We start from the raw sequence: 26,311 nt of genomic DNA, 5'->3' as shown, positions 1-26,311 counted from the left end.
TCTCTAGAGCCAGTTTTTGGTTTGTCCGTTCTAGGCTACTGTAGAAACATGGCGGAGCAACATGGCGGACTCAATGAAGAGGACCCGCTCCCTATGTAGATATGAAGGGCTCATTCTAAGCTAACAAAAACACAAAGATTCTTAGTTTCCGGTGATTATACACTAATGAAAACATATTTTTGACTATTGTATTCTATCCCCCAAAATGTTACACTGTTCCTTTAAAATCCCTGTAAGAACTAGCCGAAATCTCTTCACAGTCTACGGGGACCTCATAAGAACAGTTTTGTCTGCAAAATGTCAAAAGCATGCCCTTACTCACACTCACACATACACACAGACCTCTTCCGCCCAAGGTATTTAGCAATCAGAGCAATGTCTCATTTGATTACAGCGGAACCAGATTGCCTTCATGAATGCATGTCGCTGCCAACTGATGTTAATTTTCATCAGGGGAAAGTGAAGCTTTGCCACTCTCCCCGCTAGTTTGTCAGGACCAGCCATCAAGGTCAATTTGCCTCAGTGGAGATGACAAACGGGTCCCTCCCTGTCGGCTTTTGTTTTGTTTGTTGTGTCTATGCTCGTCGTGTAGCAGATTTCTGTGGATTAATATTTGGATTTTTCTTTCTTCCAGGTTCTATTCTGAAAAAGCTTCTACACACTGGAAATTCATTCAAGGTAAGTTCTGTTTTCATCGCCACAAGATGTGAAAAATCACCATCTTCCAGCCACGTGATGTACTACAACACTACTCTTTGTCCCAATCTCGTCCTGTGTAGATCCGCTGTGAGGGGATCCGTCTCTTCCTGCTGTGGCTGCAAGCTCTGAGGGACAACTGTGCTGAGGAGCAGTTCCTTATCTTTGCCTGTGTGGTGCCAGGATTCCCCGCTGTGCCCTCCACCAGAGGGCCCTGCACCCTCGACACTATCATTTACAACCCCTTCTCCAACCCCCCTGATGGTGAATATGAATGGCTCTACATGTGTGATGAATTTGTAATGACATTGATTCTGAGACATTTATTAGAGCCTGTGTTGTGATGAGGGTGGTCATGAAAGGGGTAGTTTGGGTGTTTTGAAGCGAGGTGGTATGAGATACTTATCCATAGTCAGTGTATTACCTACAGTAGATGACGATTGGCCATCCCCCACTTGCAGAAACAGACAGGAGTACCAGCACAGAAGCAAAGCAATGTACTGCTGTGGACGCGGCTGGAAGCACAGCAGATTTTAGCCACCTAAAAGAAAGGCTCACCTAGAACAATCAATATCAGTTTAAGTGTACGCTATATTTAGAATATTTTTGAGGCAGCGGTAGACGAGCATCCCCAATGATCTGCGAGGTTAAATTTTAAAAAAAAATCAATGGAGTCTGGTGGCATTGGCGAGAGCATAGAATAACGGCTTCAGTTCCCTGTCAGAAAGGGCTGTCTGACAGCAAGATAAAGCAGTGAAAACATTCTAAATATAGCGTACACTTAAACTGATATCGATTTTTTTTTAGGTGAATAAAATACGCTTTGTCTATTGATATTGATAAGTACCTCATACTATTGATATGTACCTCATACAACCCCACTTCAAAACACCCGAACTATCCCTTTTAGGTAATCTCAAACATACTCAACTGATATCAGATTGTGTAGGTTCCCATTTTTAGTGGGGAACTCTCGCTTTCCTACACTTAACTTTTGTATCCGTTGATCTGAGCAGCCAAGGTGGTGCCTGAGGAGATTACCCCGCTGGTTCCAGCCGTGGTAGGAGAAAAGGTTGCAGATGACCAGACCTGTTACATCCTCGAAACCCTGCTCAAGTACATGGTCATCCAGGTAATAACTAATAATGCTAGGAAAATATTTTTTTTATCCAGATTATTGGCTACAAAATGGTTATCATCACTTAGAGATCACGTTTGAGCTGAATCCGTTGTCAGTCTGGAGTGACTGCAGTGGCACGGGTGATAATGTAGTGAAGGGTTGTTGCATGTAAGACGGAGGGACAAATGTTTGTTGGTCATGATTCTAACTGATCAGTGGTCACGAATCGATGCATATTCACCCTGATTTATCTTTTTTTGTAATTTTTTTTATTTGCATTACTTTTTAAAGGCTTTATTGGCAGCTGGCACAATTTGCTAAATTCTTTTATCCATCCTTTTTAACAGTTTAAATTACTCTCCAAACAGTACTACCTGTTTAAGGTAGTTTGTAATCCCTGTCTTGTACAACAGTAAGGTGAAAAACTAAATACGATATCAGTTGTTATGTGTGTAAAGTTTTAACCTGTTAATCTTATGTGTGCCTAGTCCAAACCTGTTTTCCTTGTTTGTTAGAGGAACCTTCAAAGTATTGTGTGGCAAACAATACGCTGTTGCTTTTTCTGAGTGATGCTGGAAACATCTCCTCTCCCTGTAGCCTGACCTTGTCTGCCTTTGTGCTCCGTCTGCCAGGCATCCAGTTTAGAATGGAGGAACAAAGAGAACCAGGACACGGGCTTCAGGTTTCTCTTCAGCCTGTTCAAGAAGTACTACCTTCCACATCTATTCCCCTCCTTCACCAAGCTTACAAACCTCTACAAGCCTTTATTAGGTAAGATGACATACTATATATATATACTCCTATATTATATTATATTTTCCTTTGTGCTGAAGCCTCTATTACTGCAAAAGTGCACACTACTTAAACTCAAGAGCTGCTATTTGGGCAGTAACATCTCAGTTTCATCTCAGTCACAGTTTGTAATGCATGCTTACTATATGTTACATTTTATTCAGAAATCTAGCATACTTGTATTCTCCATATATGATACTATTCATACTGCAGGCTCTCTTGATGTCGTCAAGCACTATAGCACTATAGCCCTTTAGGTCACACAGAAGGAAAATGACATGTTCATTGAAAATTAGCAGAGGAGGTACGACGACCTGTACATGTAGCACATGGAAACTTAGTTACCATTTTGATTTTTGACCTTGATTTAAACCTCTAGTTACTTTGCTAACCCTATAATTTTAATTTATGGTATACCCTCTGCTCATTGAATTCAAGTACTGAGGGGAGGCTTTTCAGTTAGTAATTAAATTGTGGGTTTTCAGTGTGCAGTAACCATTTAAATAAACTACACAAAAAAAAAGAAGGGAGAATGACGTATGATGTGTGCTGTTGTGATGCGGGACTCCAAAACAGCAGATTCTAAAACAGAAAGGTATAACAAATGAGCAATATGATGATATTAATATAATAAATAACATGCGGCTTGTTCAGTTCCAGAGGTATACCATTTATTATATTAATATCATTATATTAATATGATAAATACCACTCTGCATGTTCTGTTCCCGAGGCTTTATGATTGATTGAACAAATTTTGATTCAGCTGGAAAACTGCAAAAAACCTTCACAGCCAGCCATCTGGAGTTTTAATCTCTCTCTCTTTCTCTCTCTCTTCTCCTATTGTCCTTTTATTTATTTTTTTACCCTCCCTCTGTCACCACCGTTCACTCTTCCTCCCACTATATTGCTCCATTAGACCTCCCCCACCACAGACCAAAACCCTTGTATGTGCCAGTGACGCGGAACAACGAGAGCACCTTCTGCACCAGGGACCAGTACCTGGCACCCCGTGTGGCCTTCATCACCTGGCTGGTCACCTTCTTCCTGGAGAAGAAGTATGTCAGCAGTGCTGCTGCGGCGCAGAGCGCCAAGAACGGCACCGAGGTCATTCCCAAACTCATCCAGGTGAGCGTGACGGTACCATTCTGTTGATTTCCCATACTGTCAGAGGATGGAGGCGATAGGCTGTTATGAAGGTATTGTTGCAGCAAAACCCCTGAGCTGTATGAAGACACCTGTGCACAAAAGACTATGTTTTTGTGGGGAAAAAAACCCACACATGTCATTAGAGAATGTGTAAGATTGTATTATGTTCTCATGTCAACCCCTTTTAAATACTATAGTACACATCATAAGCTGTGGAATTGACTTGCTTACATTTCTTCTACTGTTTCACTGCCCACAATCCCTTGCAGTCCTGAAAAGTCATGACCAACAAGACTCATGGAAGTCCCTCAATGTTTTATATTTATTATTTATCATTATGTATATAATTATTAAAATATAGTGGGATTTATAAACAGTAGTGTAGATTTATAGTTTAAGACTTTTGGGGCATTTACATGTCAGTTTACATGTCATTAAATCGAGTCACAGTAATCATGGGGAGAGAAAGAGGGGAATTAAATGCAAAATGAATTATGATTGCATGGAGGTGAGAATCATTTTACAGTAATGACCAGTACAGTAACTCATTCCCCACAGAAAATTACCATAAAACACGACTAAGGAATTTGCAGTCAATGAGACTCTAGCGTCTAATTATTTAACCGTGCAGAAGCAGCCCTGCAGCATACTAAGGGACTCTCATTTTTCACCGTGTCCCTGTGGTGGCCAGACTGTCACTGCAGGCAGTAGCAGCCAGGAGAAGGAGAAGGATAAGACATCAGATGGGGATACGAACGGGCCAGCGGGGGAGCCTGAGAAGAGCCACTCCAACAGCAGCACGCTGTCAGATCGACGGCACAGCGATTCCAGTTTGTGTAGCATTGAGGAGGAGCACCGCTATGTCTACGACATGGTGCATGCCATCCTGCTGTCCACCAGAGACAATGTGAATTTTGTCAACGAGGTCTTCCACCAGGTACAGTGGGGTCACCAAGCAGTATTTCTTTTTATTTGATGTTGTTGTAAAATGAATTACAGTGCAAGTATTGTATAGTTTTCATTCTGGGTCATGATTAGAATGCAGACTGGATGGTGACACAGTGATAAGATGTGCTATGCTGCCCTCTGCTGGCCGTTTGTTAACATAACCTATTACCAGGCTACCTTTTCAAAAGCCATTCATAATACTGTAATAGTTTAAATTAAAAGCCAATGTTCTCCCTCCTAAGGCCTTCCTGCTGCCGTCTTGCGAGGCATCAGCAACCAGGAAGGTGATCAAAGTGTACAGGAAGTGGATACTGCAGGACAAGCCCGGCTTCATGACAGAGCCTGAGACGACTACCCAGGAAGATGCGGTGGACGACCGCTCTGAGCAGACACTCAGCACAGAGATTAACAGCATGAACGTACAGGTAAAACGTCTCATACAGACAGACAATCAATATTCATTTTAGCATAGCATAGATGTATACTACTTATGTGATTGTATTGTAAGTAAAAGGGTCCAAAAGGATTGGTAGTGTGGCTTAGACATTTTTTAAAGAAGACCTGTTATGTGTGCACCTATAAAGAAAAGTAGTTTGGATGTTAAAAATAATACATAGTACATACCATATACAATAGGAAGTTTCTTGTAAGCCATGGGATTGGTTAACTGATCAGCACGCACATCAGCAGTAAACTTATTATTACAGATTGCAAAACAACACATTTTAGGTGCTTCTATTTCAACTAAAATGGGTACGTTGTTGAGTTTTACTTTTGTAAATGTACATGATTATTAAAATGTGTGTGATTGTAACTTCAATTTGACCAACATGACATGACTCCCCTATACACAGTGGTGGGTAGAGTACTGAAAATCTATACTCAAGTAGATGAACAATTATTCCCATAATATAAAAGTAAATGTAAAAAAAAATGCCATTTGACAAACCTACTCAAGTAAAAGTATTAAAGTACTTGGTCAATAAACGACTGAAAGTACAAGTTACTTTATGTTTTAATATGGTTTAGAGTGAGCGGGCCAGAGATCTTCACAAGTCATTTTATGCAAGTCCAAGCCAAGTCTCAAGTCTTTGGTCAAGAAGAGTCTGAGTCAAGTCTCATGTCTCTCTCTAATGTAGCAATTGCCTTCACCAATAGCACAGGAACCCGATACAATATGATTTATCCCTAAAGCATCAATGAACATAATATTTACAACGTAAAGAACTATTGTGGCAATAACACAGGAGCAGCCCATTGTTGACTGGAGTAGGGTAAGCCTATATATAGAGGGAGACCTGTGTCCAACAGGACTATTTTATCCACCCATATTTGCTTTCTCCCTATGCTTCTCAAAAATTGTTTCCTGAATAAATAGCAACTGGTAGCCGGCGACCATCAGGTGTCGATAAACGCCTGATGCGACTATAGGAAAGAAATAGGCTATTTTCATCAAAAGAAAGCTAACTTCTGCGCAACGAGAGGATTCTGTTGATATATCAGAATCCATCCAGTGATCATCTGACTTAGATGTTTATACAGTGTGTAGCCTACATTTTTTCTGCACAGACTAAATATGCTTTTAATACGCCATTAATGGAAAATGAAAGTATAACTGCCGGCTTGTGAAAGAGCGATGCAGGCTGCTTTCCAACGGCCACCAGTAGCATAGTGTGCAGTTACTGGATTTGAGTTACATTAGTAGAACTAACAAACCTTAAATTGAAAAAAGGTATTTGCCTGATTTTCTCAATTGTTGCATTGCCCAGCTCATTAAAGCTGCAGATGGTAACTTTGATAAAAAGATGATTTAAAAAGAAATGCATGAGACAGATAATCTGTGAAAAAAAATCTTGTTCCTCTATGTCTTCCTGTGCTCCTAATGGCAATTTATAAGATTTCACCACACCCGAAGGAAAACATCCAATCAGAGCCGAGCAGTCTGCTGTAAAATGAGAAACGTTGTGACCCGGCCCGCCATGTTGAAAACAGTCGAGCCAAAACCAAGCCCTGCCCACCAGCCAGAGCAAACTTTCTCATTTTACAGCTAAACAGTACACTACAAGATGTTTCTGAAAACATTCGAGTTGAGAAATAGGCATTACAGTAACAGAATCTTGATTCATATTTGATCAGCGCTGCCTAGTTTCACAGTTTGAATCGGAGTTCCCGAATTTCACAAGCAGTGATTGACAGCTGCCCAGGGACAGCTCGGCTCTGATTTGTTGTTTTCTTCTGGCACACTGAAATCTTGCTAATGCCATTAGGAGTACTAGGAGGACACAGAGGAACATGTTTTTTTTCACAGATTATCTGTCTCTCATATACTACTGTCAGGATGTAGTGACCATTTTATAGAAATAACTGTATAATATTTGCTCAAAGTTACCAACTGCAGCTTTAATATCTGGCACAAGCGCATTGTCTCTTTGTACCGGTGTTGTACCGGGCTCTCCTGCTTAACTGTGCGCACACAGCTTGTATGACGGTCAATAATGGAGCAAATGGCATAGTAGATAGTTAGTAAGACTGGTAAGAAATTTAGCAAAGTTTAGAGTAGATTACTAGTAAAAAGTAAAAGTACAGTGAATGTGAAAACTTACCATTCCTCAAAAAAACTTACTTTCTTTTAGTCATTTGCATTACTTGTAACAAGTTACTACCCACACCTGCCTATACATAGTGTCAAAAGGTACAACACCCACATTATGAGGGTCTCAAAACAGCGTAGATAAACAAGTTATGAGCATAAGATGTTTATCCTTACCAAACATTCAAGCTCCGTTCTATATCTGTCATAATATCTTAGCTGATGTCTACTGACCAATTGACTGGCCTGCCTTTTCTTCTCACAGGCGGTAGAGAGTCACGGCCACAGACGGACGTCCAGCTGGGGGAGGACTTACTCGTTCAGCAGCGCCATCAATCGGGGCTTTCTCACCGAGGGGCAGAACAGGGATGTCAAGGCTGGTATCCAGCCCACACTACAGGTCTGTCTCTATGTTCAGTGTGTTTTTAATCCTGACATCACAGCACCTGGTGATTAGAATCAGAAATAACTGTATGGACTTTGTCTTACTTAACTTTTTGTCTTGCTGTTTGCTGAACTTTTCTGTGTCTTCATGCACCCTAAAGGTGTTCCTGACCAACTCATCCAATGTTTTCCTGCTGGAGCCATGCCAGGATGTAGCTAAACTCCTGGATAACCAGGTCGAGGTGTGCAAGGGTGTTCTCAGCATCTACCGGCACATGATCATGGAGCACACCATGAATACACAGACATGGTCAGTGAAATATTCAGATACACAGTTATTCCATCGTGACTCTTGAAAGTCATCTAGTTTTTATTTGATGATTCTTTTATCATGGCGACTTTTTTTTTGGTTGACACTGTTCTGATTTACTGTCTGTGTTTCTGCAGGGAGCAGATGCTGCAGGTACTGCTGAGGATCACAGAGGCAGTGATGAAGAGGCCACAGGAAAACCAAAGAAAAGACAGCTTTGCGGAAAGTTTAGCATCCATACTTTTTAGGGTAATTACAGAACTTTGAATTTACATAATTCTCTGCATTTTCCTTTTTGAGTAACCACCATGATTTGTTGCTCAGGAACCTATATGTACTGGGTTTGGGTGTCTTGGATGTTTTGGTTGTTGACAAAAAGCCAAAGAGACACTTTACCAAATTAGATGCATCAGTATGAGCATTCAGCTGTCACATCTTATCAGGGGCTGGAAATTCAGATTCGCAACCCTGTCTGTCAATGCTAATTCATCTCCCCTCGTCTCACATTCAGACCATCATTGTGGCGTGGGTGCGAGCCAACCTGTGCGTATTTATCTCCCGGGAGCTATGGGACGAGCTGCTGGCAGTGCTGTCCTCTCTTACCTGCTGGGAGGAGCTGGTGACAGAGTGGGCCAGCATCATGGACTCGCTGACGGCTGTGCTGGCACGCTCCGTTTATGGCCTGGACATGGCCAACCTGCCTCTGGACAAACTCAGCGAACAGAAGGAGAAGAAGCAGAGAGGACGCGGTGAGGGGGAGAAATGGGGGAAAAAACTGGGAATAGGGATGGCTAGAATTTGAGTAGAGAAAAAAAAGGTTTGAAATTGACTTTTAGGAAGATAATACTGGTTACTTTACAGTTGAGCTTCATTCTTTTCCGACATGTGACTTAATGATGGTTCGGTTGTGTCAGTGTCTGTCACTTTGACATGAAAAAGACATTTCTGTTGATCAGTGACCCAATGTTCTAAAAACAAATACTAATATATATATATATATGTATATATATATACATATATATATATGTATATATATATATATATATATATATAATATTGTTCATAAGCAGTGGTTCAGATGGAAACAATATGATAATCAAATTGATTCAATCTGGCATAAAAAAGAAGCAGAACATTCTTTTTTTCCAGCTTTTTAGATGTGAAGATATGCCGATTTTTCTCTGTTTTGTGTCATTGTACAGTGAATACCTTTTAGGTTTTTGACTGTTGGTTACACAAAACACCCGTGACCATATAGAGTGCTACAGGAATGAGTCCTAATACCAAGAAATGAGTTAGCATTTTAGCACTTCCGGTTCCCTCGTCTGGAAGTCAGTGGGTTTTTGAATGGGTTTTCAGTTAGTTGCCTGAAATAAGGTCTGTGGTTAACACAAACTTAATCGACATTAACGTTTTGTTCTACGATTTAAAATAAGTCAGTAAATACCCCACTTGTGAATTTTGAAGTTCTTACGTGTCTTAAAAAAGGCGCTTGCTAACAAGTGGCTAAATGAGACTAAACATCTCGACTACTAACGTCATCACGCCGACTCGTCTGCCTCTATGGCCTCGTTGTGTATACTCACGCTCCTGCGACCGTGGAGTTGTTTGTTTATAGCCTAACGTTAGCTTTTTACGTATGGTGATTCACACTTCAAAAATCATAGAAGCGGTGTTCATTTAGTTTAGATTGGTTTAGTTTATTTGTGAAGGGACAGTGCAAATTAATAAATACACATAGTATAAAAATGACCAGAATTAGCCAAAAGGCTATTTTTCTTCTTTTGTCCCCAGCCAAGGTGTTACAGAAGTCTTCCTAAAATACATCAGAACAAAAACATAAAACAGGACATGCAGTTTAAAAGTTGGAAAAGGACACACAATTGTTAAAAGCATTAGAAACAGCGGTGACATTTCTACATATAAAGCAAAACTGCAGACAAGCAGGACATATAAATTGAAGCAGCAAAAGGAGCGTTTAGTGCTGACATGTATTTATTAATCAACCATTGTTTTAATTGGGTACTGAAGGATCTATAGGTGTTTAGTTGGCTGATGTGATTTGGAATCATATTCCACTCCCTTGAACCTCCGACAGACCTTAGTGGAGATTATCATTCAGAACAAAACATGTAAATATCATAAATGTGTGTTTGCCACAGAGCTTATTTCTGCAATAATCCAAAACCCAATGGAAAAATCCCATTGGGTTTTTGTCGAGGGAACCCAGGGCAATGCTAACTTCCTGGTTGGCCTACAAAAATATGTCATCCCTGTAGCACTCTATTAACTGCCCAACTTCCACCCATCATTGTGCCCTGCATTCTGCGTGTCTTCTTTTGATACTACCACTAGTGGTCGCCAAAGTCATAAATGCAATCCACTACAGCAGTGTGTGGGGTGTGGACATGTTTTTTAAGGTTTAAAATACCATAACTGTATTGTATTCTACAGCATCTGTATTGAAATCCATCATAAACTGTCTTGTATGCCAGTAGAGGTCGGTGGTGCTAAATCCAATTATAAAGCTGATTATTAATAAAAACAAAAAATGTAATTTAGTGACACCTCAGTACTCAACAAGTGTTGTTCTCTGCATGTCAGGTGTGATCCAGGACTCCCAGAAGGCAGCGGCAGTGGCGCGTTCCTTCTCGCTGAGTTGGAGGAACCAAGGGGAGCAGGTCGGGCCAGGAGTTCAGGAGCCCATGAGGATTCGCTCCGCCACTACGTCAGGAGCTCCCGGTGTAGAGAAAGCCCGCAACAACGTCCGACAGAAGGCCTCCGGTGAGTACTTGTGATATTAGTGATCGTTGTATTAGCTGTGTATTACTATACCATCAAAGCAAGCACAAATATAATCCAAAGTTTTCATAAGGCCCTTCATATGTACTGTATGTATGATTCTATATTAATCCTCTGGCTTTGTGCGGGCCAACAACACAGTACTGATAAGCTTCCGCAGAGCAGCGTCAGACCACAGGTTTTATCAGACGTATTGACTGTGTGTGAAAGCCTTCAGACAGGTCCGTGTGTACGCTAGCCCAGGTGTCGTTGAAAGGCCCAGCACCAAAGACAAAGAGACCAGCAGATGGCCCCCATTGTTCCCCCTCACATGTCACCGGCCAATGTCAACATGTTTCCATGTCAGCTCGATTGCAGGCACACCGCACAATCCCCGTTCTGACGGCATGTCAAAGGCCAGCTTTGGACACTCATTGTCATTACCTCAATTCAGACACAGCAAACACCCCTTATCTGATGGGAATGTGGCAGGCTAATTATAAGTTGAGCTGGAAGTAACTAGCTGCAGTGCCTGTCTTGCTCGTCTTAATTTTGTCTAGACAGAATCTTAATGTGGAGGATAAAAGACGGAGACGATGCCTTTTACTTTCCTGGCCTTCCGCCTCCCCAATTACCACCGACGTCCTAAAATGACGAGCTTGTTGAGCTGGGAGCAGATGTATGTGTGCTGCTGTGTTGAAGGATGAAGTCTTTAGAAGGGGTATGTGTGTGTGTGTGTGTGCTGACACATCTATTATGTGTCTCATGTGCATGTTTATGCATCTTTTCTGTTAGTCTGTTTGTTTGTATCTACGTGCAAGCAAAGATGGACATTAAACACTACCGCTTCAAATTCCCTTCCCTTTCTTTGGCCTAATTGGATTTCTCCCACATTGATCTTCAAAGGCCCGACAGCCCTCCTCCCCACTCCTCAAGAGAGGGCCCCACACATCAATTGCACGGCAGTTTTTGATAGTTTCATTAAGAGTGTAATTAATGCTCATTAATATGCATAAATGGGAAGCAGCAGCGGGCTGCAGCAGAGACGATGTATCTCTCTTACTGAAAGGCGTAATTAAAGTGTGCTGAAAAGCAGAGAATAGGACTGTCCTCTTTCATTGCTCTCTGAGATTAAGCCTGAAGTGCTATCCAGACACAATGGCAATGCCTCAGCACTGAACAACTGTCAAAACTTGGCTGTACTGCTGCATGCAAAATACAAGCTAATATTGCTCAGAGATCTCGTCGTGATAATGGAGGAAAAAGGCTGGGTAATTCATTACGGTGCTCATTAAGCTTCTACAATGCCAGAGACCCAGTTGAACCAGTTCTCACTCTGCTGTTGCTGGGATGGTTAACAGGTATACCTGTGTGTTAGGGCTGGGCAATATGACGATATATATCATCAAAACGGTATAAAAATGTCTATCATATATGTCTATCATATATTGTTTCTACTGCGATAGGCTAGGCCTATATATTTTTTTATTATTATTTTTTCTCTATAATTTCACTTAAAACTTCATTTTGCACTCATGTTCTTAAAATAAGAAAATACTCACTCAGTACTTTTCATTTGTCAAGTATTTAATTCACACAGGAGTGTATAAAAATAGGCTTTAACATGTGGTTATGTCATACAGACCATTTATTGAATTACCAGAAAAAATGCTATATCGTGATCCATATTGTTATCGAGATATGAAATTACCTGTATCGTGATAGAAGATTATGGCCATATCTCACCTAACCTGAGCCTGTCAGATGGTGATTGGATGAACCAGCTGTCAATCAAATTAACGAAAGGGAGACTAATTGAAGGCGAAAACATCGCCTATGTGCACGGGAAAAGCAAAGTCTGTATTTTATATTCAAATTTTCTGACATTATTCCCTGGGTGTAAAAGCAAGGCTCTGTGTAACATCTTATACTATATAATATTTATATTTAATATTATTAATATTGCACCCAAAATGCTGTAAACATTTTCATTTATAATTGCCAGCACAGCCTCGATAATTCTTGACCGGGAAAGAGGCAGGAAAAAAAAATGACTCCCAATCACAAGATTCAGACTAATATTATCACATTACCTCTGTGTGCGATGGAATGTTTACTTGACAAATTAAAGACATGGCAGATTACAGACGACCACCGCAATTATTACAAATTACTAAAGGTCCCCAGGTTATACTAATCCCATGGGAATAGGGCTTAAGAAACAGAAGCAATACACAGTTTACACAATTTATTTTGGAATTTGATTCTATTTCATTCTCTGTCATTTTATTTGCTAGATTTTATTTAATTGTTTTGCTCATTTGTTTTCATTTTGTTTTCCCTGTGTAGAGCATTTTGTTACTATATTTTAAAAGGTGCTAAAGTTTATTATTATAATCATTATTATTATTGTTATTTTTAAAACTCTCAAATATCAATATCAGCATCCAGTATCAGTCAAGCTTTAGTCCAAACTACAACCTACACAAACACTCTGTATCACTAAATGCAACAAACTTGTTGTCTCACTGTTTTAAATTTATAGTTTCAGTGAAGTCAGACCTCTGTCTGAGTTTGGATTTTATCTTTTTATTTCTTCTGGTAATTCTTTCTCCGAGCCATTGTTGTAATTATCTCTGGAATTTATCGCTCATTCATTTCATTGAACACCAAATTGACCTTCCCTTTACCTCTTTTCTTTTTCCACTGTCTTTCTTCTTCTTCCTCTTCATCTTTCTTTCTTTCTTCCCTGATGGAAGCTAAGCGAAGCCAGTCCATCAGCAACTGTGTTCATCTATACGAGGCTTTGCCCGCTGCTAAAAGCGTTCCTATGCTGCTCCACACTGTGAGCTCTTTCTTACCTGGTATCTCTTCTGGTAACTCTGCTTGCTCTCACAGACTCTCAGGTAAAGTGTTTTCTGAGAGCTGCATGCGTTTGTGTGTTTGTGACCTCCGCCGCCTGCTTTTCCATCCATCCGTCACTATCCGTTGTTTGCTGTCAGTTTCTGTGTTGTGACAGTCAGTAACTGGAGCAAAGAGGTTTATGTTTTAACAGGAACTTAAGACTGTCTTGTGCTTACTTATTGAAAAATGTAATAAAAAAAAAACAATATCTAGGAATACAGTCTATAACAAGAGTATGTCTGCATCACTACTGCATGTGTGCATGTCCTAATCGTCTATATTGTGTCTTCAAATCCCTAAGGATAACATGTGAAGGTTTGTGTGATGGTTTCTATTTGGTTCCGGTGGCTCTGCCTAATTACGTGTCTTCTTCTCTCCCGTCTGTCAGATGTGGAGGAGTGTCAGCTGTCAGAATGTGGGGGAGAGGAGGAGCTGGGAGGCGGGGATAGCCCCCTGCCACGTAGCAGCAGCACCTCCGACATCACCCAACAACTGTCTGACACTTTACCAGGTATATACAAACACAAACTTGATTTTTGATTCCCCACATGTTTCAACTCTGATTTAGACTGAAATGACACCCTTGGCCTCACATTGGGATTAGAAGAGATTTAGGTGAGCTAACATGCAAGCCATCAGTTAAAGGTTTTCATTACGTCCCGACAGTAATCAATCAATCAAATGCTCTGACAAAAAAAATCAGTTTTTTTGTGGCTGTTGCTGGACTGGGATTTCCAATTATTTAATTCGGCCCAAATGTCAGTGTTGCCAACTTGGCGACTTTCTCGCTAGATAAAGGGACTTTTGGAGCTAATGCTGCGAGCTACTGTCATTGGAGAAGGGTTGGCATCACTGGGCTCGGTTTTTCAGTTGGATCATTTCTAAAATCTAGTGTACTCTTCCTAGTTTCTCAAGATTACCAACCCTACCTTTAACTTGTTAAAAACGTCATATGCCAGTTGGATTTCCATTTTATTAATTACACCCTTTACAATTTAATGCAATCCAATCCAGTAACCTACATTGATATTAGTTAAGCCTTTATGTTGAGTTTTTGTTGACATTTGGTCAGATATCAGAGATGTGAGGCCATAGTTAGTGGTGGATTAGTATTAGACTGGGGTCTAGAATAGTTTGATGGATACATATTTTAATATTGTGTATTTTGAGATATATGTTGTGATGTGACATCTGCTGTTTTTATATATGAAATTAGACATGTAATATGGATGTCTGACAGTTTTCATTCATGTTTACTGAGCGTTGGAGCAAGCAGAGCAGCTGCACTGCCACTATTAGACTTGGGGTGCAAATGTGTGTTTTTGCATCCCCAGTTTTTGATCATAGAACTTTTCTACTGTTAAATATTTGAGCTAGTTTGGATCAAAAATAGTTATATCTGGCCATTTTCATAGTTTTCACTTGTAGTTAATGAACTAAACCATTTTCTCATATAAACTCTGGACAATGCCATGAGATTCAAGTTTATACATCTGCTGCTGTAATTCGGCGTTTTTAAGCTTTTCACTAGAAATAGAACGGCTTTTATAAAAAAAATGGTCTCTTAGAGAGATACGTTAACTACGTTACTGCGTTCTGAATGTCTGTCTGGTTGCGTAGCTTTGCAATTTGTATTGACAAACTAAGAAATATATATGCATTATACACTCTGAGACAACATTTTATCTGTCATTCACTTCTGAAAGTACAGACCACAATGAAAAACGAATATTTTTATATATAGTTCAATATAAACTGAGCTTTATAGTGAAAGAGCAGCTTTATTGGTCACGATTGAAGACTTCATATTGCAGGAAATGGCACTTTCAGATGTTAATTCAATGAAAATGTATCTTTATCTAAATGTATCTACAACTAGACGTCCATGCCTATAGAGAGGACATGGTGGAAACCAGGCATTTAGGGTATTCTCATATGGATTTAATGCATGTTTATTTTATTTATCTTGTATTAGTTTATTTGATAGGGGCTATGCTCATTGATCAACAGAAACAGAAGAATTGTAAATGAGCCAGCGTTGACTTTGAAGACTAATTTTAATCTATTGTCCTTGACCGCATGTTAAAAAAGAAAACATTTTTTGCCTATCCAATTAAACTCAATCACATAAAGGTAGTAGTAAAGCGATAACACATTTTAAGATAACTTAATTTAGTTTTTTCTGCTTATTCATAAAATATCCCCTGTTGCTCTTCAGCCCAGAAGAGAGAGCACTCCCCTACTTCCTGTGGCTCTGATGGCAGGACGTCTGAAGGGACGAGAGAGAGCAGTGAGCCACCGGTGGTGAGAAGACTCATCTTCTACTGTAGTATTATGTCAAAGTAATGAAATAGGAATTTGACCATTCAAGTATCTCTTCTTTAATGTTTGTTTCTATATTCCTAGATTCTCATCCGGCGGAGTAGCAGTCCACCTGAGACAGAGTGCAATGCTGAGGGACACACAAACTACTCAAGACCCAAGCTCAGAGAGAAAAGTTAGAGATTACATTACAAATTATTTCTTTAAAATGATAACTACTGTCATCTCTGTGTAGCTGTGTTTTAATGTATATCTTCCACGTGTTTTTGAATTCAAGATTCATCAGTTAAATCAAACACTGAAGTATCAAACAAAGTTCACACTGTGTTTGGATTAATAGTTTTCCTTTCACAGCCAGCGCCTTCAATCTCATACTTCTCTGTATTTAACTTCTTACACTTTTTACGTCCTTTATCCACCTCGTTCACCCGCCCTGCCTAGGTGAGAGTATAAGCAGCGAGACGTCCAACGGCTACCTCAATGAAGCTGAGGTCACCTGGCAGGCCTTTGATGAGGAAGCTGACACTCAGTCCACACAGTCAGCCCACATGGACGTGACTACTGACCCACAGAGCCAGGGGAGTCTGCTGCTCAGCCATAATGAGGCTCTAGCAGGTATTGGAATTGATAAGAACTCAATCTGAGCACCTAAAACCGACTTTGACCCTCTTAAAAAATACAGGCATCCTTCAGGATACATAGGTTGCCCCTGAGTTTAAAATAGGACTATAGAAGATACGTCATCCCTGCAGCACGCAGGGATGACGTATTTTTGTAGGCCAACCAGGATGTTATTATCGCACTGGTTCCCTCGACAAAAAGCCTATGGGATTTTTCTATTGGATTTTGGATTATTGCAGAAAATGAGCTCTGTGGCAAACACACATTTATGATACTTACACATTTTGTTCAGTAAGATAATCTCCATAAATGAACACCACTTTTAGGATTTTTGAAGTGTGAATGGAATTGCCAGAAGTAAAAAGCTAATGTTGGGCTATAAATGAACTACACCACGGTCACATGAACGAGAGTATACACAACGAGGCTGTAAAGGCGAACAAGTCGGCGTGATGACGTTTAGTAGTCTCATTTAGCCGTTTGTTAGCAACCGCCTTTTTTAAGACACGTAAGCTTCAAAATTCACGAGTGGGATATTTACTGACGTATTTTATGTCGTAGATCAAAACATTAAAATCTCTTAAGCTTGTGTTAACCACAGACCTTCTTTCAGACATCTAACTAAAAACCCATTTAAAAAAAAACATCGACTTTAAATCAAGGGAACCGGAAGTGCTAAAATGCTAACTCATTTCCGTGTTTTAGGACTCAATCCTGCACCACTCTATTGTGCTCTGATCACGGATGTATAAAGAGAACTGGATACAGTGTTCGAGGCGGGGCCCCGTTCATTCCTATGAAAGTTGCTCAGTGGAGCATGAAGCAGAAAAGCTTGACTTCCGAGTATAAAATTACCCAGATCTTCCACCGATATCCCGCATCTGTTGGGCCCATAGAGCAGGCGCAGTAGCGTTTCCTTTAACCCCGCCTCCCAGTCTTCACTCCAGCTTCAGTCAGGGGCTCATTCATATGAACGGAGGAAGGGAAATAACTCTGGAATCGGCTATCAGTTCTTTTTACAACTTTTAGGACTTTAAAGAATTTAAATAAGGGCTATTCAAGTGTTCATACTGGGAAGTTGATTTACCTCAAAAAAGGTTATCCGCTGATTTACAGACATCTCATTCCCAATGTAAGTCTATGAGGAAAAGTCTTTTATGGCCCAATGGCATCACGTGACAGACACAGAAGTTGTAATTCCACCGTTCCACTATGTCAAATTTGCTTCAAAGCCCGGCGCACTTCCTTGGGGGGGCTTGTTGTGATCAGGAGTCCGGTTTAAGACAGGGTTAGCCATCGACCTTTAGAATTTAGCCCTGTTGTGAATTAAAACAAAATAACCCTAGATAAACTCGTAGCCTTGCTCGGTTGATAAGCAGAGATGAGTTGAAGGAGTTCAGCAGTTCTGCGGTTTCATCTGAGCTGTATCTCATCTAGCTGAGGTGTCAGTCACTCATGATGGATTAGTTAAAGCGAGGTACAGTGACCCGGTAAGGTAACTTGATCAGCTTGTCATTATCTGCTACAGTACCTCTCTGGCTAAGCCATTTAATCTTTTAAAGCTGCTGACAGTATGTGTGTTTGTGCATTGTGACATTTTGTGAAGGGAAAGTGGCCTGTGTTCTACGGTGATTTAGTCAGAATTTGAATATGTGTTGGTGCCAGTTATTTTTATTTTCATAGGAAAATAATCCAGATCCCTCTGCTTTAAACGCTTCAGCTTTTAGTTTACCCCTTCCTTCCCCCCTCCATCAGTATTGATGGACAGATCGTGGTTGCCCCTCTGCCCGTCCTACCCCTGCACGTGAACTTCTGTCTGTGTTGTCCTACATTGTGATCATCATGAAGTTGTCACTCTTCCTTTGTCCCTGTGTTCCCTTCCTCAAACCCAATTTTATCCCTTCCCCCTTGTCGTTTTTAGGTCCCGAGTGTGCCCACCCTCCCCACTCTGCACCCCCGTCCTACCACAACCACTTCCACTACCCCCAGAACCCGCCCTCCTCGCCAGCCCTGCTGGTGCACACAGAGTGCCCGCGGGACTACCCCCTGGACGACACCATGCATCAGTCTGTCTTACACATGCCACACCACTTGGGTACTGCTCCCTAGCTGCTACTCATCATATAGACCATAGAGTCCTCATTTACCATTGACTCTCCATGCTCTATATTTTTCCGCCTTACCTTGACTTCCTTTGCTTACATTACACTTATCCATGTTTGTTTGTTTTGTTCCCGTTCAGTTACTCGATTAAATACATGCAATCAGTGCTTGAAGTGGAAAATAATGTGCCAGTACTCCCCTTATTCACATGTTGGCGTGTGTATCGGCCGGTATCAGCAATCAAATTCAAATTCAAATAAGCTTTATTGGCATGAATGTTCAGGTTACATTATTGCCAAAGCTAAATTACATATTAATGAATAATAACATTTCACAAGAAATAATCACAATCACAATATACCAAATACATTTTAAATATACATTCAGCAATCATATATATCTCATATCAGCAATCTCTATTAGGCTACATTCGGAATTTATACAGTGAGTAAAAGATAGTAGGGGACACTGGGTTTGGGGGTCCTCCCCAAAGAACATTTTAAAGTTTTTGACTTAATACTAGGCAATTTTACATGATTTTGGACCATTATTATTATTATTATAAATAATGCCCAAAAAGCTTAAAGACAAAACTTGCTATAGTTTAATATTTTTTATTTTATTATTTACTCATATCACAGCCTTCATCTGAACATTTAACTCTTCTGGAAATGTTTGCGCTGTAAAATCATATTCTTTAAATCAAAAGAGCAGATATAGAAAACTTTTACATTTTGTTTCATTAATTATATTTATACACAAATGTTTTTTTTAAAAGTAGTGACGAACAACGTACTAATCATTTTTCAAAAAGATATACTGTGCCGTGCGTCCAGATGCTCTATACATTGTTTTTATGTTCATACAGCTTATTAGGCGCGTTGCAAAAACGCTGGCACTATAATGAATCTCCTAGAGAATCTGATCAGGAGAGGACAGAAAAGAGTCCCGGCAGCTTTTGAGAAGTGCCAGTGCGTAAGAAAAAGTAACAGTGCACCAAAGAGTAAAATGTAGAAGTACCGATACTGCGTACCGGTGAGTACCGGCCCACGTCAAGCACTGCATGCAATTCCTTTTTTTTCGGTTCTCCTTGCAACCAAATGTGCATTCTTCTATATCTAATTTAATTGTGCACAGCGTTTTGCTCAAAGAGCTGAAAAATCTTTCTTTTAATAATCATCGTCTACACACACTATTCATTTTTGTGTCTCTTCCCGGCCTCAACTCCCCTCCACTCCCCATCTTTCTTCTGCTGCCCACTAGGTGGCACTGTCCTCCCACAATTCAACCTGCTTCCATGTGGATGATGCATGTGCCATACTTGTGCCGGTTTCCCAAAAGTGTTTGATCAGTTTCAGTGCTCGGATGCATTTGGGAAAAAACACAGAGAGACTAAGGATTTGGTGAACAACTGCTCAAACAATGACAGGATGGCTTTGAGGATCTTTTTCAAGTTTCTAAATTTAAAATGCTTTTATAAAAGGTGTTCTGCATTTGTTGACTGAATCCCATGCCCTCTATGAAATTAAACTTGATTCACTTTGTATTAGGTACCGGCAGCTACAAATATACCAAATAATGTATTCTCTAACCCAAACCACCCCAAACTCTCTCTCTGACCATGCAGACAGTAGTGAGTGTCTGGCTGATGATGTCAGCATAATTGCGGGTGGAACCCTGACTGGTTGGCATGCTGATTCGGCCTTCGTCCTGTGGAGGAGGATTTTGGGTATCCTGGGAGATGTCAACAGCATCCAATGTCCAAAAATCCATGCCAAGGTCTTCTCCTGTCTTTATGAGCTCTGGCACAAGCTGGCCAAGGTAAGGTGGAGAGGCAAAAACCATCATCTCAAATGAGAAAAAAAAAATATATACCCACTCTTACATAGAGATAGTTGGCATGAAATGTAAATACGCAATGACTTACTATAAAATGACGAGTGGTAGATTTACAGTAAGTGCTCTTTACATATTAAACAGCTGTGAATCTAAGTAAATGGATATGGCATTTTTAAAACAGAAGCCTTTATACAAACTTGATCCTGTACTTTCTCACACAAAGATTATCCCTGATGGTTACGTTTATTGACCAAAAGTGAACATGTGCTTACAGATCCGGGACAATCTCGGGATCAGTGTGGACAACCAGTCTTCTCCTCCCCAGCCGGCCTTCATCCCTCCTCTTCGCATGCTGGCCTCCTGGCTCTTTAGGGTATCAACAACACATACGCACAGCAGACAACATTCAGAAAACAACAGTCAAAATAATGTCATATAATGAAAAATGTGCAAGAGAGCAACCAGGGAACTGAGGGTTGGATAGAAAGTGTGTTCTAGTTTAGTGGGTAAACAGCATACAGAATAAAATAAGAATTTCTGTCAGCATCTACAGAAAGTTTTAATATCTCAACATCCAGACTGTTATGTCCTAAAGATAATAATCCAAAGCAATTTCATTGGACACTATAATTATTTCACTTGTTCCAAGTTCACCAATATGTTTACATCAGCTGTTGTAAACAGTATGTGGTAGGTGTTTCCCTGGGAGAATCCTCTAATGCTCAAGAAGCAATCTGATTACATTACATTACATTACAAATAACAAACAGGACTGAATGGTTAGCTTTAGCAGTTACAGATGCTGTGACTAATCACACAATTAAATTAGCAGTTTCTAATCGGACTGTTTCCTAGGGCTGGGACGATCTCCTGATTCGATAATATCAAGATACTTAGGTGACAATTCAATGTATACATGTCTATGGTTTTTGACGGATACAGAACGGATATAACATCACGTTACTCACACTACAACAATAAAAACGGTAACTTCTTCCTCCACATAGACTCAAATGAAGCAATTATATTGATACTGGCATCAAAAAATCAATGTCAAAATTGTAAAAAAAAATCGCAATACATAGGTGAATCGATATATTTTCCCACCAATGCTGTTTCCGCTAAAACATAAAAACAGATAAATAATAATAACAGTAATAATAACAAATAAAATAAAATTAAGTCAAACTGATTCCGGAGGTGACAGGTTTCCACCAAAGAAAAAAATGCCTATTGCATTATGCCTATTGCATTATTTATATATTTGCAGTATTACAAACTGGGTGTCTGTGGTGTCTTCAATTGGCAAGGAAGTGTCGACGTAAATTACTGATCTCTGCCTCCAAAAAGAGACGTACTACTGTTTATTCACACAAAAGTTGAACAATAGTACACATATTGGGTATGCAGTGCATAACATGTGATTTTGGACCCAAGCCCATGTATCAACTAAAGGACTCGAGACTGCTAAACTCTAAGCATAATTCAATTGTTTTCACTCGGAAATTCCAAATCAACCAGGACTTTAAACATGTCAATGTCTTCAGCCTGTCAATACTGACCTCAGCATCTTTCTCGCCCCTCTACAGGCCACCATGCTGCCAGCCGAGTACAAGGCCGGCAAGCTGCAGGCCTACAAGCTGATCTGTGAGATGATGACCAGGCACCAAGATGTGCTCCCCAACAGTGATTTCCTGGTGCACCTCTACCACAACATGCACAAGGGCATCACCAGCGATGACCAGGTACAGCCAGCAGGTGGCACTGCTACTGTATGGTTGCCAGTTGTGCTTTTATTCACCACTAGATGGTGCACCAGTCAAACTCATGTGATGTACTTGCATTGGCCCTGTCTAAATACTGGAAAATGATGGTTTGGAGTTGCCAATTTGCCATCTACTTTTTCCTAGGTGATGTGATTCTTACATTCACCTGTTAGTTCTTGATGTAAATCAGGTAGATATTTGGTTATCATCTAATGTGTCCAGTGCCGGTTCTATTTACAGATATTTAGGATCAACATGAGGACTGTAACAGAATGAGGACAGGGGGGTCATGTAGGTGCACTGCAATTTAAGATTATCGAGGCTTCGTTTCAGATGGTGATTTTGAAAACGGCGTGCCAACCAGTGGTGATGAAGAATGCCTCTGTGTTTTGGCATCTTCCACCCCCTTTAGCCACACCCTTCCTTGTATTTAAATCTGGCCTAGCTCCATTCCTTCCAGATGAAGCTGAGTGGAGATGAATGGAGTCCCCCCAAAACAAAGGACAGGGATAAAAGTGTGTGTGTGTGTGGGTGGGGGGGTGTTTTGGATGCAAGCGTGTGTGTGTGTGTGTGTGTGTGTGTGTGTGTGTGTGTGTGTGTGTGTGTGTGTGTGTGTGTGTGTGTGTGTGTGTGTGTGTGTGTGTGTGTGTGTGTATATATGCCCTCCTGGCCAGGTTTCTATTGCGCCTTGGCAGCGCGACAAGCTTATTAGAATGTTTTCCATGTCGTTAAATAATGTTTTGAGCCCCTGCCGCGTATACGTGATTAATTAAGGATTGACGTCTGTCGCGCTCCGTTAGACTGACACGTCGGCCAGGGGCCCAGAGTGGGCTGGCCTGCCTGCCTGCCTGTCTGTGTGTATGCAAGTGTGTGAAGGAGCGGGAGGGGAGCCCGGGGAACGTAGTGTAGAGTAGAGCAATGAGGGGGGCACATTGAGGGACGAGGCAACATTCTCCAGCTTTTGTTGTGGCTCTGTATAATGTGTAGGGGGTGCCAGAGCCAGGCTGGCCACTGAAGCATGCTCAAATTGGCCGGAGAAAAGAGTCCTCACGCCACACAATAGAGGACAGCCGCACGCCTGCTTAACATAAGAAAGTGGCTCTTGCACTCCCTCCTCCTCCTTCCTCTTTGCCTTCACCCGCCGCATCCCCCACCCCACCCCACCAAAAAAAAGAAAAAAAAAAAACATGTACTTTTCAAAATCCATCATACATGTATATTTTTTTCTATCTGTTTTCCATACACTCATTTTTCAATCAGCTTATATGATTAAAGTAGCCATCAGCACAAGCTGATCATCTAAATTATGTACATGTGTAATTAGTTAGCTACACAAATGTATTTAGTTTTGGTTTTTACATACATTATGTACTGTATATTTGTATCTTAAAATTTTCATTAGACTTCCTGTTTATCAAGTCATAAAATGTGCCGTAAAAAGCCACGTTTTAGAGACAAAAAAGGGGGACCCCTGCGTAAATCCTCGACATTAAATTCAACTAAGCTTCGAGAAAAATGACAGATTCTCCTTCCATCTGACAGAGTGCCAAGGTCAGGGCTATTGTCCTGGTTGTCATCCTCTGGTCACTGGGCTCACAAAGGCACGGCCATAGCACAATAGCAGTAATCCATCTAATAGGTGTACTGTCTGGACTGCAATAGGCAACACGTATTTTGTGAAGTATAGTGGTGCACACAAATAAAGCTTCTTTTTTTTTGTACCTGGTTAAAGAAAATGTATCAGTCATAGATATGCTTTTATAACACCAGTTAATCTTGCATGGATTCACATATAACATGCTAGGGACAGGTGGACACTTCACCTGTGCTTTCAGACCAAAACTAGCTCCGCCTTAACTGCATCTTCTTACTGCAAAAATAGAGGTATTGAATAATTGATATACTGCCAGATTAAAATGTGACAGTTGACCCCTAAGCCACAAACGTGGCTGTTGATTAAACCCCTCACCTCATAGTCATGCAGCTGGGTTAACAGCTCGTGAAGGGAAAACCCCAGATATTCATAGTGATGATAGTGGTGTTGAATTGCAACAGGAAATCTGGCCCGTAAAAAACTGGAAACATCCATGTTTATTGAAGGAAACAAAAAAAACTTTCCGATGAGCGTTGCAATACCGACCTGAACCCCGTCACCCCAGAGGCCAGCAGGTGGACGGAGCGTGATTTCCTCGAGATGGAAGGCCAAATGAAAAGGCTCTGAGGTGGCTCTATTCAGAGTAACGTTAATGCACCTTTTGTTGACGCTGGGGCCATTCCTACTGCCAACACAGAGCCACATGTGGGGCTCAATTCTCATTTCTATACACACACACACACACCTCAAACCAGGTTCCCTCTACTTACACATACAATAGAAAACACTTTGCATTCTGCGTTTGTGGCTTCCTCTAAAATGCTCATTTCAGGCAATCAAGCAACAGTTTGTTGTATGCTAATTACCTCTGTCTGCACCGCACATTATGCTTCAGAGGTCAATTACTGGCGAAATGAGGGTAAAATGGGACCTCAATCCTAAAGCTCTTCCCACCAATTTTCCACATGCGGTGCATCACGTTGGATTGCCTCTGCGTGTTTATTCTATTCCTCTTTTGTTCACCTGCATTCCCTGTTTACCAAAGCTTCAGGTGATTAATGTCCTAGATAGAAAGGTGGTACAGTGTGTATGTGTTTGAGACAGACACAGAGAGAGAGAGAGAGAGAGAGAGAGGGAAATTGTGTGCATGTGTGTTTGCTAAGGTGCCCTTCGGTTCAGCTAGAAGCAGGCTGATGTTTGAACTGTCTGATTTACACAAGTTTATGGCTGAGACGGCAGGTGCTTCTAGCCTGGACCTTGCCTTTGTACACAAATACGCACGCGCATGTCTCAGATAAGAGAAAGAACAATCTTTACTGCCTTAGTGATATGATGCATTCTCATACCAATGTGTTTTTGTGTTTTTTTTATTTTTTCAATAAGAGTATTTCTTCCGTCAATGAAGAATAAATAGAAACCTACTAGATATAGCACCTGTTGAGAGCTTTCTGTGCTCGCGTCCAGGATGGTATTACACTGTACATACTTGAGCACTTTGTGCAGAGCCCTCCGCAGTACAGCATATGTCAATGTTGAAAGAGCACCCATCTGCCACTGAGCCGCCTGCACCTCGGCAAAACAATACCTTGTCTCTTGCTTTAATTACAGGTTTGCTGCTTGTGTGTATGTACATGGGACTCACGAAAGTTGAGGTCTTTTGTTCTTCGTCTCCTCTGTGAACAATCCATCTGCTGCCCCCCTCTCTCTCTCTTTCTCCTCTGTCCGTTTTTTTTTTTTTTCTGTCCTTTAGTGACACATACTGTTGAGTGCCGTACTCTCCTGAACACATTTAAAATGCTTAGCCTACCTGTTGGAGGAAAAAGCTTTCTACATACTTGCCATGCCTGTCACATGGTGGCCCATTTACCGAATATTTCTGCTTCCCCCCCCACCCCACACTAAGGGTGCTTTCACACCTAACCTGTTTGGTTCGGTTAAAACAAACTTGGGTCCGTTTGTCTGGTTAGTACGGTACTTTTGGGCTGGTGTGAGAGCTGTCAATCAAACACTGGTGCGGACCAAACAACCAAACTGAGACCGCTTGAAAAGGTGGGTTTTCGTCTCTGGTTCGGTTCGTTTGTGGTGTGAAAGCAAACGAACCAACCACACGATTTAAAGATAGCAAAAATCTGATTTTTGCATTATTTCAAAAGCTAAACTACTAATAAATTCATCATCTGATTGTGAAATCTGTTCAGGAAATGATCTTATAATTGATCTGTGTAAGGCCATGCATATAACCTATTTATGCAAATCAACACGTATGCACGTCAGCGCGGGTAGTTTCCCTGATTAATAGGTCAAAAGCTGTTAAAACTGCACTGCTTGTTCTTTTCTAATTCATTAAGCCCATAAAAAACGGTGTGACAGCGATTCCACTGTAATAAGCCCT

The 26,311-nt window shown here is 40.8% G+C and overlaps 1 protein-coding gene across 7 annotated transcripts in view; it reads left to right on the top strand.

Annotated features, from left to right (window-relative positions):
* Positions 1–26,311, top strand: part of ralgapa2 (Ral GTPase activating protein catalytic subunit alpha 2) — a 116,432-nt gene that overhangs the window by 35,511 nt on the left and 54,610 nt on the right. For 4 of the 7 annotated variants that reach the window (XM_037796711.1, XM_037796710.1, XM_037796716.1 and 1 more), the window contains exons 5-25: positions 635–678; positions 780–960; positions 1,713–1,828; positions 2,449–2,587; positions 3,528–3,736; positions 4,449–4,694; positions 4,948–5,130; positions 7,561–7,695; positions 7,841–7,989; positions 8,127–8,238; positions 8,501–8,738; positions 10,594–10,773; positions 13,530–13,676; positions 14,063–14,185; positions 15,893–15,978; positions 16,081–16,171; positions 16,438–16,611; positions 18,539–18,712; positions 20,348–20,541; positions 20,834–20,932; positions 22,149–22,304. In XM_037796711.1, coding sequence (XP_037652639.1) covers positions 635–678; positions 780–960; positions 1,713–1,828; positions 2,449–2,587; positions 3,528–3,736; positions 4,449–4,694; positions 4,948–5,130; positions 7,561–7,695; positions 7,841–7,989; positions 8,127–8,238; positions 8,501–8,738; positions 10,594–10,773; positions 13,530–13,676; positions 14,063–14,185; positions 15,893–15,978; positions 16,081–16,171; positions 16,438–16,611; positions 18,539–18,712; positions 20,348–20,541; positions 20,834–20,932; positions 22,149–22,304 — 3,176 coding nt within the window. The remainder of the gene's footprint in view (positions 1–634; positions 679–779; positions 961–1,712; positions 1,829–2,448; positions 2,588–3,527; positions 3,737–4,448; positions 4,695–4,947; positions 5,131–7,560; positions 7,696–7,840; positions 7,990–8,126; positions 8,239–8,500; positions 8,739–10,593; positions 10,774–13,529; positions 13,677–14,062; positions 14,186–15,892; positions 15,979–16,080; positions 16,172–16,437; positions 16,612–18,538; positions 18,713–20,347; positions 20,542–20,833; positions 20,933–22,148; positions 22,305–26,311) is intronic. The other 3 variants (XM_037796715.1, XM_037796712.1, XM_037796714.1) reach the window with 2 other exon arrangements.

This window comes from Sebastes umbrosus, chromosome 16, assembly GCF_015220745.1.
Source record: "Sebastes umbrosus isolate fSebUmb1 chromosome 16, fSebUmb1.pri, whole genome shotgun sequence".
NCBI lineage: Eukaryota > Metazoa > Chordata > Actinopteri > Perciformes > Sebastidae > Sebastes > Sebastes umbrosus.
Note: the sequence above shows the minus strand (reverse complement) of the source record. Positions and strands in the feature narration are given on the sequence as shown.